The following is a 17,630-nucleotide window of genomic DNA, read 5'->3' on the forward strand; positions in this document are numbered from 1 at the left end:
GTAGGGTTTGTGCTGTAAAGTCTGGACAGCTCACATGTCTGGAATACTTAATCTTATTTTCAAATGTAATCCCACTCACTAACCCATGTTTTTTATCAGATATACCTGTAATGAGATTACAAATGTTTAATGTACAGTAAAGAATTACAGTTACACTACTTTTGTATCCTATTTTTGTAACTGTGTCACATGTACTGCGTTCCTCCCCAACCCTGTGTTCAGACGGGGTGTGGCTGCTGAATGGATCCAGTACTTGTTCAGGCAGACTGCAGGTGAAGACTAACCCGTCTGACCAGACCTGGTCCTCAGTGTGTGAAGCAGACCTGGACCTACAGGATGCACAGGTGGTGTGTCGGGAGCTGGGCTGCGGGGCTCCTTCAGTTCTGCAGGGGGCGCTCTATGGAGACGTGCAGACTCCCAGGTGGAGCCCAGAGTTCCAGTGTGGAGGCCATGAGTCTGCTCTGCTGGACTGTAGAAGCTCAGGCTCAGCTAGAAGCAGCTGCTCACCTGGTAAAGCTGCTGGACTCACCTGCTCAGGTAGAAGAGGAGCTGCAGCTTCCACTGCTCTTCTCTTCACTCTCACTCCATCCTCTCTCTCTTCTCTCTCTGCTCTGGGTTCAGGGGATGAGTTCAGGTTGGTGGGAGGAGCCAGTCGCTGTGCAGGAAGTCTGGAGCTGAAAGTTCTTGGTGTAAAGAGACCTGTGGAGGGCGATGGCTTCACCCTGAAGAGAGCAGCTCTCATCTGTGAACATCTGAACTGTGGCTCTGCTGTTTCTGTACAAGAAACTGATGTGTCACATCAATCTATGTGGAGAATCAACTCAGACTGTGTTCAATCTGGATCTGATCTGTGGAGCTGTGTGAAATCATGGAGCTCCTCTGTCACCCTGAATGTCACCTGCTCAGGTATGTTTTGCTGACTTCAAAAAATTAATCTTTCCTTCCTGGTTTAACAGCAGATTAATTTCCTGCTGCTTCTCTGCTGCTTCAGTTTGTTCCTCAAACCAGAGATCAGCTGATTGGTCTCCAACAAAATCATGTTGTCAGAAAAAAACCCCCCTCAAATCCACAAAAATCTGAGAATGAAAATACCTCAACTGCTGGAGCTGAGCTGAGTTTCTACTGTTTCCTGAGTTTCTATCGTCTTGTGCGAGTTTCTACTCTTTCCTTTGTGTTTTGAATGTTTACTTCGAGCTTCTGCTGTTTCCTCTGAGCTTCTGTTTTCCCCCCTGAGCTTTTCCTGATTCATCTGAGGTTCTACTGTTTCCCCTGGTTGACGTTCTGTTCTGTGTTCAGCAGGGTTTGGAGGGTTATGTTAAAAATGTAATCCGGTACAGTTACAAGTTACCAGTATAAAATGTAGTCAGTAACTTCCTCTAACTACTGAAACAGTGAAGACAAAGTTATGTAGCAGAGTAGTTTACATTAGTTTTAGACCAGTAAACAGAAATAAAGACAAGGACAAACACAGTGTGTCATCCACTCAGTGTTCTGACAACTCTCACTCTCCACAAACACTCAATACTCTGAGTAATGTGATTACCTGCTGAGCTCTGTGCTCAGCCTCAGTTGCTCCCAGCAGCGGTTGTTGCTGTGGTCAGTGTGGACAAGCGTCCAGGAAGCAGTCCCTGAAGGAGGAGCTGTGCTCCATACAGGTGAACTGTCCAGGAGCTGATCAGCTGGAAGCAGCTGCTCTTCATACAGTCACTGCTGGGCTGCTTTGGTTTCCTGCGCCCCCTGGTGGCCACGAGGAAGAACAGTCAGTTCTAATGCAGTCCGGACCAACAGTCCGCTCTTCATCAGTGCTGGGAGGGTTACTTTTTAAAAGTAGTTATAGTTACTAGTAACTCCTTCAATAAAGTCACTAAGCTATAATAATAACGCATTGGTTTTATACAGCGCTTTTCAGGACACTCAAAGACACTTTACATTGCATTGTTCATTCACACCATACTGGGCGGTGGTAAGCTACTGCTGTCGCCACAGCTGCCCTGGGGCAGACTGACGGAAGCGAGGCTGCCAATCTGCGCCATCGGCCCCTCCGACCACCACCAACCATTCACTCTCACAACTTTCATACTTGGCAAGGTGGGTGAAGTGTCTTGCCCAAGGACACAATGACAGTTTTACGCCTGCGGGAGCGGGGATCGAACCACCAACCTTCCGGTTATAAGACAACCTGCTCTACCAACTGAGCTACTGTCGCTTTAATTACTAGGCAAAATCACTCCTGTGTTACTTTCGCAAGAAAAAAAAATGTTTAAATCCTTCACAGAATCTGGATCCCTCTGAATGGAACTTTAAAATGCTTGATCAGTTATTTATTATAAAACTGAACATCTGATTCATGAAATAAATGGACACTTGACAGACTAAATGACAAACAGGAAGAACTCCATTACTCTAAATGATTCAAATGTTATTGTGTGATAATTTGAGACACCATCAAATCTGATTTGTCTCTGTAGATCGCATTTCCACAGCTCCTGACATGGATATTTGTCAGTAGAGGTCTGAACCTCCATTGAGTTTAAAAGCCTTTGAATGATCAGGGCTCTCTGTGGCTGTAGCTCTGTCACGTCACGTGACGCACTTTGGACCAATCAGGTTCCTTCTTTCTCTGAACAAACTCCACTGGACTGTGGAGGAGGAAGAACCAGCTGAAAGGGTGAATTATAGGAACGGAAACATAGAATTTCATCATCAGTCATGGTAACGGTGTAACGCTGGGAGAAGTTAGTAGTTAGATTACTTGTGACCAAAAATAGTAACAAGGTTTATTTTAATGCGGCTCTTCCCATCACTGCTCTTCATATCTCTATGGTAGTGTCATGGTGTGTGCTGTAAAGTCTGGACAGCTCACATGTCTGGAATATTTAATCTGATTTTCAAATGTAATCCATGTTTTTATCAGATATACCTGTAATGAGATTACAAATGTTTTATGCACTGTAAAGGATTACAGTTACACTTCTTTTGTATCCTATTAACGTAATTGTGTCACATGTACTGCGTTCCTCCCCATCCCTGGTGTTCAGACGGGGTGCGGCTGCTGAATGGATCCAGTCGCTGTTCAGGCAGACTGCAGGTGAAGACTAACCCGTCTGACCAGACCTGGTCCTCAGTGTGTGAAGCAGACCTGGACCTGCAGGATGCACAGGTGGTGTGTCGGGAGCTGAGCTGCGGGGCTCCTTCAGTCCTGCAGGGGGCGCTCTATGGAGACGTGCAGACTCCCAGGTGGAGTCCAGAGTTCCAGTGTGGAGGCCATGAGTCTGCTCTGCTGGACTGTAGAAGCTCAGGCTCAGCTAGAAGCAGCTGCTCACCTGGTAAAGCTGCTGGACTCACCTGCTCAGGTAGAAGAGGAGCTGCAGCTTCCACTGCTCTTCTCTTCACTCTCACTCCATCCTCTCTCTCTTCTCTCTCTGCTCTGGGTTCAGGGGATGAGGTCAGGTTGGTGGGAGGAGCCAGTCGCTGTGCAGGTTCTCTGCAGATCAGAAGTTCTGGAGTTTGGAGACCAACATATATCCTCCGGTGGTCTTTGGAGAAAGCAGCTGTTGTTTGTTCACATCTTCACTGCGGCTCTGCCGTGTCTGCAGATGAGACACGTTCAGTCAACGACACACTTACAGTGGTGATCTGGGAGGGCTGCTTTCAGTCTGGATCTGATTTCATGAAGTGTTCATTTTTCTATGAGTATCACTCCAGCAGTAATCTCTCCTGCTCAGGTAAGTTCATCAGTGGTGTGTTCCTCACTCTCCACAGTCAATGACCTGTGTGTGTGTGTGTGTGTGTGTGTGTGTGTGTGTGTGTGTTCCAGACCTGCTGCTCCATCCAGTCCTCTCCGTGTCCTCCTCCTCCTCCATGCTCGGGGTCTCTGAGGCCCAGCAGCAGGGGCTCCAGGTGGTCTGGGGCTCCACCTTCACCATCAGCTGCTCCATCCAGCCACAGTACCCAGGAGGCTCCTTCCAGCTCACCTTCACCTCCTCCAACACCTCCTACAACTCCACCCAGCCGGCCGTCAATCACTCTGCACACTTCCTGTTTCCTGCCGCAGAGCCCGTCCACCGGGGAAACTACAGCTGTGTTTATCACCTCCATGTTTTTGGACACAACTTCTCCTCAGAGAGCCTCCCGCTGTCTCTGTCTGTGTTCGGTAAGAAGAAGCTGACTCCTCCTTTACTCCACCCTTCAGAGAACATGTGTGGGTTTTCCCCCCTTTAGAGGTCCAGCAGGAGGTCCCACTGGGAGGAGGCCCCGAGGGGGTCCAGGACTCTCTGCTTTGGTCTGGGAGAGACTTGGAGTCCAGCCAGCAGAGCTGGAGGAAGATGGAAGGGACAGACATGTCTGGAGGGGTTTGGTCTCTGTAGCGCCACCCAGACCTGATCCAGACCAAGAGGGAGCCCAGATGGAGGACTCTGATGGTCTCACTCCCAGCAGTCCTCAGACAGACGCTGATTGTTCTCTGTGTGTTCAGATCCAACAGCTGTGGTGGTCAGATGGGTGGTGGTGCCACTGTTTCTGCTGCTGCTGCAGGGGGCGCTGTGGCTGTACTGTAAGGTACTGTTCTCCTCTCTGCTGATGCTCTGGAGCTCTGGGTGGAGCCAGACTCTCCTCACTCCTGTGTCGTCATGTCTCTGCAGGCCAGCAGGGGGCAGACCGGCAGACCGGCAGACCGGGCGGACGCTGAGCGGAGTGCAGTGGAGGGATGAAGTCGGTCCTCTGAACCTTCCTGCTGTGAAGACAAGATGGTTTTTATGAGCTTTTTCCAGAAATGATGAATCTGATCACGTTCCTACAGACAGTGGAACAAGGTTCCTTTTCCTTCTGAGGACCGTGGAGAAAAAAAAAAAGTGTTTTGCCGTAAACTGGACCACGGTGGATGTCCTTTTTTTAATCTCCCTTTTTACCCTTTTCACTCCTTTTTCATTTATTTTTTAAGTCATATCATGTATGCTCATTTAATCATATATTATCATCTGCTCCACTCAGGCTGACTGTGTTTAACTGATGAGATATTTTTTGTGATTGTAATCCAGCTTAATAGCTTTTACATAAAGTTAGCTTTTTCAGCACCAAGGTGAGGCAGGATGTGGTTTGCAGCAGGAGTTGAACCGTATGGAACCTCACCAGGTTGTATTTCGTCCTGAGTGGTTGATCTGGACCTGAAGGACTCACTTGCTCTCACATGGGCTGCTTGCATGTGTTGTTTTTTTTTCTTGACAATGTTATTTTCCTTCTCTCTTCTCTCTTTTTTGTTTTTTTTTTTTTTGAGACCTGAGGCTGTGGTTGGTTTCCGTGGTAACGAAACAGGTGCACAGCATCAGAGGAGGTGTCCATGTGACCGGAGTGTATCAGTAGACCCTGTTTTCCGGTGGGTGGTGCTCGCTCTCACTCAGAGAACCATTAAGAGCTCTTTGGGTGATAAGCTTCTGAAATCTGGAGAGAGGTGACCTCCGAGGTTGAAGTCATCCAGACACCAACTTTAATCTAATGACAGATTATTATTAACAGCAAAATCTAAAAACCACTCACTTAAATTGACAGTATTAAAATAATACATGTCTGAAATTTGAGACAGGAAGAACCAACCCAAAATCAGTTCTCTTTGATTTCTTCTTTTTTAAATAATTTACCTTCGTATCAGTTTTGAGTTATAACCTGTAATCCTCTGAGTGAATAAAAACCATGTGAAAATGTTAAACCTCCGGTGGAGTGGTGTTATTTCTCTGAGTGAGACCAAAAACTGTTCGTGGAATAACGTTTCTTCTTCAGAAGTGAGAGACATTTCTTCACCCCTGAGAGGTAACTGAAGTTTACTTTTTCTTTTTTTAATGTATAATGTTCAATCTTTTCAGGCAACTCAACAGCTGCTCTCCTCTCCCCTTCCTCCTGCCTGAGCCACCTAAAATAAACCCAGAGCTCTGGACAGAGGGGCCCACGGTCGTCCACCAGACACCAGACGATTGTCCATTGATCCGTGATCGCTGCAGGAGGCAAATTAATGAGGTGAGGTCTCAGTTCAGACTCTCTGAGAGAAGCCGCTTTATAAAAAGAAGAATAGCTTTCTTCCTTCCTCGTAAAAAAAGCTAGTTCGATATTATATGTCAAACTGTAAGATTTATGGCCCCAATAAACCCCTCCCCTTGCCATTTGTCCACCATTTGTCCACCGCGCATTTGCCCCCCCCCCACCACACACACACACACACACCCAAACTTCCTCCCTTCTGAGGTCTTTTGAAGTTTTTATGATGGGTCAGGTGTTGCGGAGATGAGTAGGAGCAAGACAGACGGATAGAGGGGGTGAATTTATATTGTACTTAGAGATGGCAGAAAAGCGTGCCATGAAGAAAGTCAGGGTGGAAGATGTGAAAGATTTTTTGTCATCTCAACACACCTATACTCTGCATAAACCGGCTAGGGTCCATTTTCCAAGGAACAGAGTTTTTGTTACAAGACCTCTAAAACAATTTCAGGCAGACCTTTGTGATATGCGTGCATTAGCCGACGAAAATGATGGGTATAGTTATTTACTCACGGTCATAGACGTTTTCACGAAATTAGCGTACATGCGAGCTTTGAGAACGAAGACCGCGGCGGAGGTGGTGTCTGCCTTTGAATCTGTTTTTCACGAGAGCCAGACGCCTGAAAAACTACAGACTGATGCAGGAAGAGAATTTTTCAACAAAAGTTTTGAGATTCTGATGAGGAAACACAACATCATACATTTTGCCACAGCGAGTGATCTGCTAAGAACACCCGTCGATACGTGGAAGTCCTACCAGACTTAGTAAAAAGCTATAATAACACTCACCACAGCAGTATAGAAATGCGCCCGGCTGATGTGACCAAGGGCCTTCAGGTGTTTCACAACCTGTACAGTATGCCGACACCACGAGACAAGAGAAAACAAAAATAAAGGCAGGATTTAAGGAGGGCGATGTTGTCAGAATATCCAAGTTGCGAGGGGCCTTCAATAAAAAAATACGAACAGAGATTCACGGATGAAGTATTTATGGTGTCAGAATGCATTCCGCGTACTCCAATGGTAAATAAACTCAAAGATTATGACGGCGAAGTGATCGAAGGTTCATTCTGTGAGCTGGAGCTACAGACAGGGAAAAAAATAGACTCATTAACATTTAACTCATTAACATTTTTCAATCATACAAACTGAAAAACGGCTCTCTGCTTAGCAACATCCACAGTAAAATCCGGATAGATGCGCATCTGATGGCCACGGAAAAGCAGGGGGGCTTTCTCCCTTGCAAGGTGGAGGATCTGTTGCTTAATCTGAAAACGATGCACCTTGACGATCAGTGGGCGTGGAGGGGCTCCCGCCTTGGGCTTGGCAGCCAGGGAGCGGTGGGCAATATCCAACATTGGCACGGCCCCGGAGCTTTTGATCCCCAGCAGCTCAGAAAAAAAGTCAGACATGAATGACGTTATCTGAGTCCCCTCAATATTTTCTGGGATGCCTAAAATCCTCAGATTTTGGCGTCTGCTTCTAGACTCCAGGTCTTCAGTTTTAGAGGAGCATGGCGTTGCTTTTCCCCAGCGCTTCACATTTGGCCTCAAGCTCACTGACCCTGTTATCTATATCTTGAAGTGAGGATTCAACATCCGTGAGACGAGAGCCAAATGAGTCAACGGAGGACTGGAGAGTGTCCATAGAGGAACGAGTCGTTTCGAAATGTTTCAATCAACCTCACCACAGATGAGAGGGACGGCTCGCCTTCCTCCGCGTTGTCGTCGCTGCTACCAGGTGGTGATCGCGGGTTAGCTTTAGCCATCTCTGTAGTCCGTGTCTGCCGAGCCCTCTCTGCTCGATCCTGGCGTTTACTGCCTTTCCCAATCATGCCGTGAACCTTACCGACCAAGTTCAGAGCATATAAGAAGCAACAAAAGTAGTTCTCAAATGTGTTTTAACACAATGTGCAGGAGCTGGTCAGGACGCGTCTACTCCCTATCCATGCTCCACCTGGACAGTGTTTTTCTATTCTCCTTTAATTCCAGTTTTCATTCTTCGACGCTCCAGTTGCGCGAATGTAAACAAACAAACTGACATGCGGCTGACGTGCGTGCTCCCACAGTCCTCATGCAGGGAGCCGCGCATGGCAGTGCTCCAAAGATGGCAAATAGGCCATGTTGTATGAATTCGGCGGAGAATCCTGGAATATACCTTTAAACTTATATTTAAGCCCGAAAGGCTTTTGCACAAACACATTCAGAAAAACGAAAACAAAGGGCATTTTGTCTATAATTTCAGTTAGTTTTAGTTAGTTTTGTAAACTCACAATAAAGTTTTAGTTAGTTATCATTTTTTGTTTGCTTTTTAGTTTTTATTTAGTTTTCGTTAACGAAAATGTTTTTTCAGTTTTAGTTTTCGTTTTTAAGGCCTGATTCACACATACGCGGCTGTGCGGGCGTGGATCTGTCCGGGTTTGCACGGTGTCTGCGCGGAAAAGTCAGAACTGCATGCAAACAGATCAGTCCTTTCACACTCCCCGCACGGGGAATGCGGGGAACCCGTTCAAATCCGCGGGGCGGTTTCTAAATAGAAATCAAATCTATTTTTCTGCGCGGACTTGGGCTGTGCGCGGCGTCCTGTTGAAACCAATGGCATAAACACACATCTCGTGTCAACGAGGCTTTCTGTGCATGTATTGAGCTCGTGTCTGCTCACAAACTGATCTACACAAGAGGCTTTCCAGGGTTTTGCTCCGTCTGTTTTTCCGTGGCTTGGAGCGGGTCCCATTGAAAACAATGAAGACAGGGCCTCGTTGTCATATATGCAGATATATGCTCCGTTTGAATTTACTATTCGGCGCAGTTGAGAGGAGCGCGCGTGTCTAGATACACATATCTAGAGATCTATATCTATAGGTCTAAGCTGGAGCTACGGAAGCCGCATTGTGTTGAGTGTTTCTGACTGCCGATGCTGATGCACGATTCTGGATGCTGCTCTTGGGAAGAAACATCCTTTCGCTCCCGAAACGCCTCTGGAAGTACTTCAAACATATTAGTAGCCCGTTGCCGCGGACAACCCGCTCACGCAGACCGCGCTGGTGAGAAAGGGACGCCTGAACACGCCGCTCCAGCGCCGCGCCGTCTACGCGTCCGGCCCGTGCCCGCGCAGTGACCGTGTGTGTGTGAATCAGGCCTTAGTTAGTTTTAGTTAACGATAATAACCTTGCGCGAGCCCCGTCATACGATGAGCTCACCGCTCAGATATACACCCGTTTGAAAGATCGTTTGATAAATGAGGGCCACTGTGTTTTACACACAAGACACATTTCCCCCATCATCATTACACGTGGCTTGGTTAGGCACAGTAAAAAGCACATCGGTCCTCAGTGATCCTTCTTTCTGACTCTCTTACACACTGAGGTGCATTTCACCATTCCAATCAGCTGTCCACAGCGACAGCAGCGGGACCAGCAGCTGGAGCAGCTCCTGCCTGAGTGGCAGCTGCTGGAGCAGTGGATGCAGCGACAGCAGCAGCAGCGACAGCAGGAGCTCCAGCGACAGCAGGAGCTCCAGCGGGACGCAGACGAGCAGCTTCAGACCCAGCGGGGGTGACAGCTGCCACGGAATTTAACAGGAAGAAACCCTTGCAGAACCAGGCTCAGAGGTGGCGGCTTTCTGCTATTCCGGTTGAGGCGAGGGGACAGAAAGAGGAGATAGGACAGACAGTTTCTCATATCTACATACATTTCATGTATAAACAGAGAACATAGGCTACAAGACGAACAATCATCAATGACACGTAGTACTAGAATGGAATTACACTGAAATGAGATGCATGCATTCTTTTCTCATTTTGCAGGAAAACTGCTGGATGACTTCCAGCAGTACAAGCAGTAAACCCCCTACAGGAGTCGCAGCAGGTGTGGCTCCTGGTGCTGAGGGCACTCCAGCAGGGGGCCAAGGCCAGCCGTGGTGCTGGAAAGTGCAAGGCGTGTGGTCGTCGGCTGCGCCCATCGCCCAGCTCCTCCAGCTGCTCCACCGACCTCCGCTCCACCACCCCGGCCTCCAGCAGTGAGGAGGAAGACTCGGTCAACGACGCGGAAGCCCCCCGCCAACGTGGACGGGAGTCGTCCTCCTCCTCCTCCTCCTCCCACTCCAGGTCTCCTGTCGGGCGACTGCCCGGAAAACGACCGGCTGAGGAGCATCCTCCCAGGGCTGGACAGACCCGCCCTATCGGCCCGACCGGATACGCCACCCGCAGCGCCGTCCCCTGGGCCCCACCCTCAGCTGTTGCTGCTGTAGAGTTTTGTTGGGTTGTGACTTAGTAAAGAGGTTGTTTTGTGTTAACAGTCTTTTTGTCTGAGTTCAGCAGTTTTATTTTGCTTGTAATTTAAATCATTAAAAGACTATTTTCTTGGTCTTTCCAAACTCTGTAATGTGTGCCCTAATTGTTTCATCGCGGATCAAAGCATCCTTCCATTTGCCCACCATATGTTAGACCCAGCTGTCGGCTGCCACCCAATCCACATTGCACCCAGCCCCTACGGTTCCCTCGGTGGGTGGTGAGCCCACCGGAGACGCTTCCTTGGCTCCCTTGGCTGGGCGCTCCCTTAGAGACAGGGGGAGGAGCTCAGTCACCAGGGAGGACCTCAGAGTAGAGCCGCTACTTCTCCGCATCGAGAGGGGCCAGCTGAGGTGGCTCGGGCATCTGGTTAGGATGCCTCCTGGACGCCTCCCTCGGGAAGTGTTCCAGGCATGTCCTACTGGGAGGAGACCCCAGGGAAGACTCAGGACACTCTGGAGAAACTATGTCTCTCGGCTGGCCTGGGAACGCCTTGGGATCCTCCCAGAGGAGCTGGAGGAAGAGTCTGGGGACAGGGAAGTCTGGGCATCCCTGCTGAGACTGCTGGCCCTGCGACCCGGCCCCGGATAAGCAGAAGAAAATGGATGGATGGATGGATGTTAGACCCTCCAGAAAACCGCGATTATGCGATCGCATGAATTCACGCATAAATCACCCTTTTGCCGCTGATTATGCAGGGGCCACATATATTCCAAAAGGGCGCATAATTCCCGCAACAATCTCACATTTACCGCGAAAAAAAGAGAAATGGTCTCGCTTGAAGTGCTGTGACGTTCAATGAACGAGTCGTTCGTTTGAAAGCGTTCTTTTAAGTTAACAATGAGAGCCGCTCCTTTGTGCAAATTGTCCACGCTTCCTTCACGTGTCTCCTGAGTGTCTCCTGAGTGTCTCCTGAGTGTCTCCTGAGTGTCTCCTAAGTCCAGCTGTCACCGCTGCCTTCACGTGAATGACGGAGTTTCAGTTTTCCGCAGCTCGCTCCAGTCACCTGAATGCAGCAGTTAACTAGCGGAGGAGGAGTGTCCAGAAACCGGAGAGGAGCCGGGGTTTTGGAAGAACTGGTTTGTAGCAGCAGCAGCAGCAGGAAATACTAAAGGAAGTCAGTCACCAGTTAGCAAGGAAACCAGTTCATTTGAAACACCGTATTGACGGCTTTATAAAGGTTTTAGCAGTTGCGCACGCGCACACACACACACACACACACACACACACACACACACACACACACACACACACACACACACACACACACACACACACACACACACACACACACACTTGCTCCATTGATGAGCATTGGTGAGTAACAATTTAAGATAAATAAATAACAAACTAATATAAAATGAGTGTGATTTAGTGGTGCGTGCGTGCGTGCGAGTGTGCGAGAGAGAGAGAGAGAGAGAGAGTGTGTGTGGGTAACCTACATATCTGGCATCCTTTCGCATATTTCACAGCATACTTCACAACTGTCCGCAATTTTACCGCATAAAATGGCATAGAAACCCCGCATATTCATTTGCATAATCAAGCATTTTCGCTCACATAATCTGGGATTTAAGTACGCATAATCAAGAATTTTTGCTTGCGTTTTTCTGGAGGGTCTAATAGGAGGCCAAACAACACTTGGTGGCCTCTTCCTGCATTACACTGCAGAAACAGCAAAAATTCAAAATCTAACCAAGTTCAAAAGCCTTGTTTTCAGTCAGAATGTGTCATCTCACTTGATTTAATATATATTGAAAATACAGAGACTTATTTCTTGATTTGATAATATTTTCAGATCCCTTTTGAAGTAAAAATCACTTGCTGCATGGACAGATAATTTAACTGTTTCTAAGAGTAATTGTCTTTAATGTAGTGATGATATCTTGTATTTCGGTTATCCTTCTTTTCAGTGTACACATACATTCTGTCCAATGTCCAGCAGATGTCGCCAGATCACCCTTGTTTCCTGCTGTCCAGGATTCAGACCCAGGTGGCACAGCTACTCCAGTGGCCGAGCAACCCAAGGTGGTGGGTTCGAATCCAGTGGGGAATGCATATTATTATTTCTTTACCCGTGTTCATTTCCACCTTTTAACCATTGCATTAACGTTTTAAATCTCATCCTATGATCCAAACTGGTGTAAAGGCAGTGAGGGCATCCAATACAGACGTGTCCCTGTGGATACCTCATAGTGCTGTTGAATTGCAACTCAGTGAGAGAGAGAGTCTGAAAGAAGGATCAGTCAGGACCGATGTGCTGTCTTCTTTGCCTAAACAAGCCAAGCGCACCTTGGATGGGGGAAACACCTGTGTCTGGCGTGGAAAACACGCTGTATTTACCTGGTTTTCAGCTCATCAATAACACCACGAGGCCCTTTATAAACCAAATCCCTGACTGTGTTTTTAATCTTAAAAGAATTTAACAATTGATATGGAATAAATGCAATGGATACAACAGAAATCACAGAATGGATACAAATACACAATATAATCGAATGCAATAACACATGATATGCATAATGGACAGGGAGTCAATGGAGAGTCTTACAGTACAGATGCAATACTCATTTTGACCACTACAGTGTTGTTTTTGGCAACTTATTTTGATTTAGTTTTAGTCTTAGTCTTTTGGACGAAATGCTTATTAGTTTAAGTCACATTTTAGTCATTTCTACACTTCATAGTTTTAGTCTAGTTTTAGTCGACGAAAACCAAACAGGTTTTAGTCCAGTTTTAGGCTTAAACCATACATGAGGAAAAACACAGACAAAGGAAATTGTAAACCAAACAAACATAATAAAATATACTTAAATGGCACAAAACCAGCAGAACACACTGATGTCTTTGAATATCAAATAATAAACTGGACTAGTTTGATACTTTGCAAACTCAATGCGGTGCTTATATGAGCTCTGCCAGACAAACTGAGGGGACTAATAGGAGTTTTGCTGATACTTTCAAGCTATTTTGATAATGTCTGTACTGATATAAAGGCTGAGATCTTTTATTAAAACTGGTCTTATGTTTCTATGTTACTGATTTCAACTGGTAAGAGTAACTGCCTGTTATTCTTTCGGAGGAGCGATAAAACCTGATGGTTAATAGGAAAATACTACCATTAAAACAACTGAAATAAAATTAATTAATTCCTTGGGTACTTAGTCCAAAAAGGTTCATTGGTCTTCCAAGTTATAATCCAAAACAAAGGTTCATTTCAAAAGACCAGGGAGGTATTTTGTTATTTACCTGACAGTTTCGGCAGCTGTCAGCTGTCTTCTTCAGAGTGGGAGAATAGCGCCAAAACCTGTATAAATCAGCTGACAAGATACGTCACCACAACATCACGTGACTCTCTGAAGAAGACAGCTGACAGCTGCCGAAACTGTCAGGTAAATAACAAAAATACCTCCCTGGTCTTTTGAAATGAACCTTTGTTTTGGATCCTTGGGTACTTGATGGTATGAAACACTTGGAAGTCTTCAAAACTGAAATGACAAACATAACTTGAGTTTAATAAACTTTGTAAGTATCCCTTACCTGAATTTTCTCTATACACATTTTAAACAAAAGTGAAAATACATTTCTTCAAAGTAAGACAACACCTGAATTAGGCCTGGGCGATAAACCGAGAATTTATCGTGACTGAAGTTTACTACGATAGCCGACGTCATTTTGCCCATGTCGGTAAATTCGGTAATTTAAAAAAAAAAAAAAAACTCCGCTTTAGCTGTGTAGGTGGGCTGTGTTCATGTCCCTTTAAGACGCTGCACTACGACTCCACCAACTCCTGTTTAAAATCACAGTAACCAGCAGGAGAAGCTGAAGCAGAGCAGACTGACGCCGTTCGACCCTCTGAACATCAGAACCAGCAGACATGATCTCTGGACACCGAGCATGGAGACATGCTTTCCCGTGAGCTCCAGCTCCTCCCTGTTCTTTGTATTGTCCTGCTCGTCCTGCTGTTTGTCGACAACGGATTTGCTGCTCGGGTGTACGATCGCCAGACTCTCCTGTTCATCAGGGCTTCCATGGTGGATTATGGCGTTTCCACTCCCTGGGCTTGCTATCCGCAAACCGCGGCACCTGATCCATTCGTATCAGCTGACGGCGCTCCGAGCAGCGGTCTGCAGCAGCAATGTTTCCGCAAGTACGGAAGAAGGAGAGGGAGAAGGGCCGGAGTTCAAGTGAGGCTGCGATGGCTCTGGAGGCGAGGCGTCGCTGGAAAACACCGGCGTTCACTTCTAGCGAGCCGTGGCCTGATGCCCCCTGTCACTCCGTGGAATAATCTCCCGTCACCGCTGGCTGCGTCTGTCTGATTCTCCGTTCTCCGACCGGTGGTTCCTGACACGTCCTGGGAGCTGAACCCGGCTCCTCCGGTGTCTGGATTCCCCCGCCGCTGCAGAGTGAGTCCACGTCATCTGCGCCCTCTGACTCGGGATTCCCTCGCTGAGTTTTCACGTCTTCAAATGGCGCTACTTAATGCGCGCTCCGTAGCAAACAAATCCTTCGTGCTAAATGACTTTGTTCTGGTGAAAAATCTGGACTTTCTTTTCCTGACGGAGACCCGGCAGAGGAATATGGCTCTTGCCCCCCTCATCGAGCTTTGCCCAAATGGCTACACTTTCATCAGCTGGCCCAGACTCTCCGGTCGCGGTGGAGGACTTGCTGCAGTGTTTAGGAGCCGCTTCGTTTGCCGCGCGGTGAGCACTGCATCATTCTCTTGCTTTGAGCTTCAAATGACTAAAATTGGTCGTAAAAAAATCCATTTTACTGCGTTTTAATGTACCGCCCTCCAGGCTCAAATGCACTTTTTCTGTCTGAGTTTCCTGACTTTTTATCTTCCATTCTTAAACTATCCAGAGTTCTCATTGTCGGTGATTTTAACATACATGTTGATGATGTCTCAAATAATTTTGCCACTAGTTTTATTAACATCACAGAGTCTTTTAACCTTACACAGCATGTATTAGGCCCTACACATAATGCAGGGCACACTCTGGATCTTGTTTTTACTTTGGGTTTGAATATTGATTCTTTATTTCTTGAGGATCTTTTTATTACTGGTCATAGCTGTATTTTATTTCATCTGTCTTTTAATCTGGATTCCTTACCCTGCCGACCTACCATACGCTCTCGCATCCTTAACCACCTCTCTGCAGGAACATTTACTGCTGCATTTTGTTTTGATCAGGATGTGAATTGTGATGCTGACACCTTGCTACACTCTTTTAATGAATATTGCCGTATTGTTCTGGATGATGTGGCCCCATTCAAAACAAGACGCCCCGCAACCAAGCCCGCCCCCTGGATTAATGACAGGATTCGCTCGCTGAGGAGAAACTGTCGAAGGGTTGAGCGTTTATGGAAATCCACTCAACTGCATGTTCACTATTTTTCTCTAAAAGAACTTTTAATGTCTTTTAATAATGCTGTGAAGGAAGCCAGAGCTGCGTATTTCTCCAGACTTGTGTCAAATAACCGGCGTAATCCCAAAGTTATTTGAGACTATTGGTAATATTGTTACCCAGCTCTACCCTCAGTACCAATATTCTCTGATGAGGATTGTGACAGTTTTCTTTCTTTCTTCTTGGGCCAGATTAACGATATTAGATCAAATACCGTCCCCCCTCCGGCCCCCTCTGGCTGTTGTTTCTCTTGGCGGTCCATCCTGGAGAGTTTCTCCCCTATAACCCTGCATCAACTCTCTGACGTGGTTAATCACATGAAAACCTCTTCCTGCTCTCTCGATGTCCTTCCAACATCTCTGTTTAAAGATGTTCTTGGGTCAGTTGGTCCTGCGGTGCTCTCTATAATCAACACCTCTCTGTTATCTGGTTGTGTTCCTGCTAGTTTCAAACATGCTCATTCAGCCTCTGCTCAAGAAATCAAACCTGGACTCTTCTCTGCCTCAAAACTTACAGGCCCATCTCCAAGCTGCCTTTTATGTCAAAAATCTTGGAGAAAGTGGTCGCGATCCAGCTCACAACTGCTCTAGATGATCACGGTATCTGTGATAAGTTTCAGTCAGGTTTTCGAAGGCTGCACTCTACAGAAACTGCCCTTCTTAGAGTCTCAGATGACCTCCTGATGCGCAGTGACGCCGGAGGCTGTTCGGTGGTGGTGCTGCTGGATCTCAGCTCAGCATTTGACACAGTGGACCACGGCATACTGATAGAGAGACGTGGTCAGTGGGTGGGGGTGACGGGGACAGCCCTGCAGTGGTTCTCCTCCTACCTCTCTGACAGCAGCTGTGCCGTCTCAGTTGGTAACTTCGCCTCCTCATCTGAACCCGTCTGCTGTGGTGTGCCCCAAGGCTCAGTCCTTGGTCCAGTTCTATTTGCCTTGTATTTGCTTCCTCTTGGGCAAATAATTAATCAGTTTAAAGGTGTCTCTTATCATTGTTATGCTGATGATATCAGCTTTATTTTTCCTTCACACCCCACAATGCCTCCCTGTCAGCTCTAAGTGACTGTGTGACAGCGATAAAAAACTGGATGGCGAATAACTTTCTGCAGCTAAACTCTGATAAAACTGAATTTCTTATCTCTGCTCCTCCCAGTCTTGTGCCCCGGATCAAAGATGGTTTATGTCTCCATACCTCCATGATTAAACCCTCCGTTAAAATTCTAGGTGTCACTGTAGACCAGGCTCTGACTCTGGATCAACATGTGAAACTTCTGATCCGTTCTTGCTTTTTCCAGTTGAGGAACAGACAAACTGAGGCCCATTGTGTCTCAAGCTGAGATGGAGATGCTAATCCATGCGTTTGTATCCTCACGCCTGGATTACTGCAACTCGCTGTTTACCTGTGTCAGCAAAGCGTCTCTGGATCGCCTGCAAGTGGTCCAAAACGCCGCTGCCAGACTGCAGACCAGGACCCCCAGGAGGTCCCACATAACTCCAATCTGATCTGCTCTTCACTGGCTCCCCATTAAGTCTTGAATACAATCTAAAATCCTTGTGGTCATGCACAGAGGTCTGCACGGCCAGGCACCGCTCTACATCACAGATCTGTTACAGCCTTACGTTACCAGCAGGTCCCTGAGGTCCTCCGACCAGGGCCTGCTGGGAGTCCCTCGCTCCAGACTAAAAACTAAAGGTGACCGCGCGTTTGAGGTAGTGGCTCCTACTCTCTGGAACTCCCTCCCAGTTAATCGAAGATCAGCGGACACTGTCGACTCCTTTAAAAAGCAGCTCAAGACTCATCTCTACAGTCTTGCTTTTCTGTGATTTTGTTGTTTCTTTTCCTGTTTTGTGTTGTTTTTGTTCTGTTTTTTATCCTTTGTTGTTTATGATGTGTAAAGCACTTTGTGACT

At 47.0% G+C, this 17,630-nt stretch overlaps 1 protein-coding gene across 1 annotated transcript; it reads left to right on the forward strand.

The window, feature by feature from the left end:
• Positions 1–215: 215 nt before the first annotated feature.
• On the forward strand, positions 216–3,769 carry LOC115384900 (scavenger receptor cysteine-rich type 1 protein M130-like; the record flags this gene model as incomplete). The annotated part of the gene is made up of 4 exons (XM_030087073.1): positions 216–537; positions 622–906; positions 3,039–3,080; positions 3,726–3,769. Coding segments are annotated over 4 exons (693 nt in total), but the record flags the coding sequence as incomplete, so codon positions are not given.
• Between the last annotated feature and the right edge of the window lie 13,861 nt (positions 3,770–17,630).

The sequence above is a fragment of the Salarias fasciatus genome, unplaced genomic scaffold (assembly GCF_902148845.1).
Source record: "Salarias fasciatus unplaced genomic scaffold, fSalaFa1.1, whole genome shotgun sequence".
NCBI classification, from domain to species: domain Eukaryota; kingdom Metazoa; phylum Chordata; class Actinopteri; order Blenniiformes; family Blenniidae; genus Salarias; species Salarias fasciatus.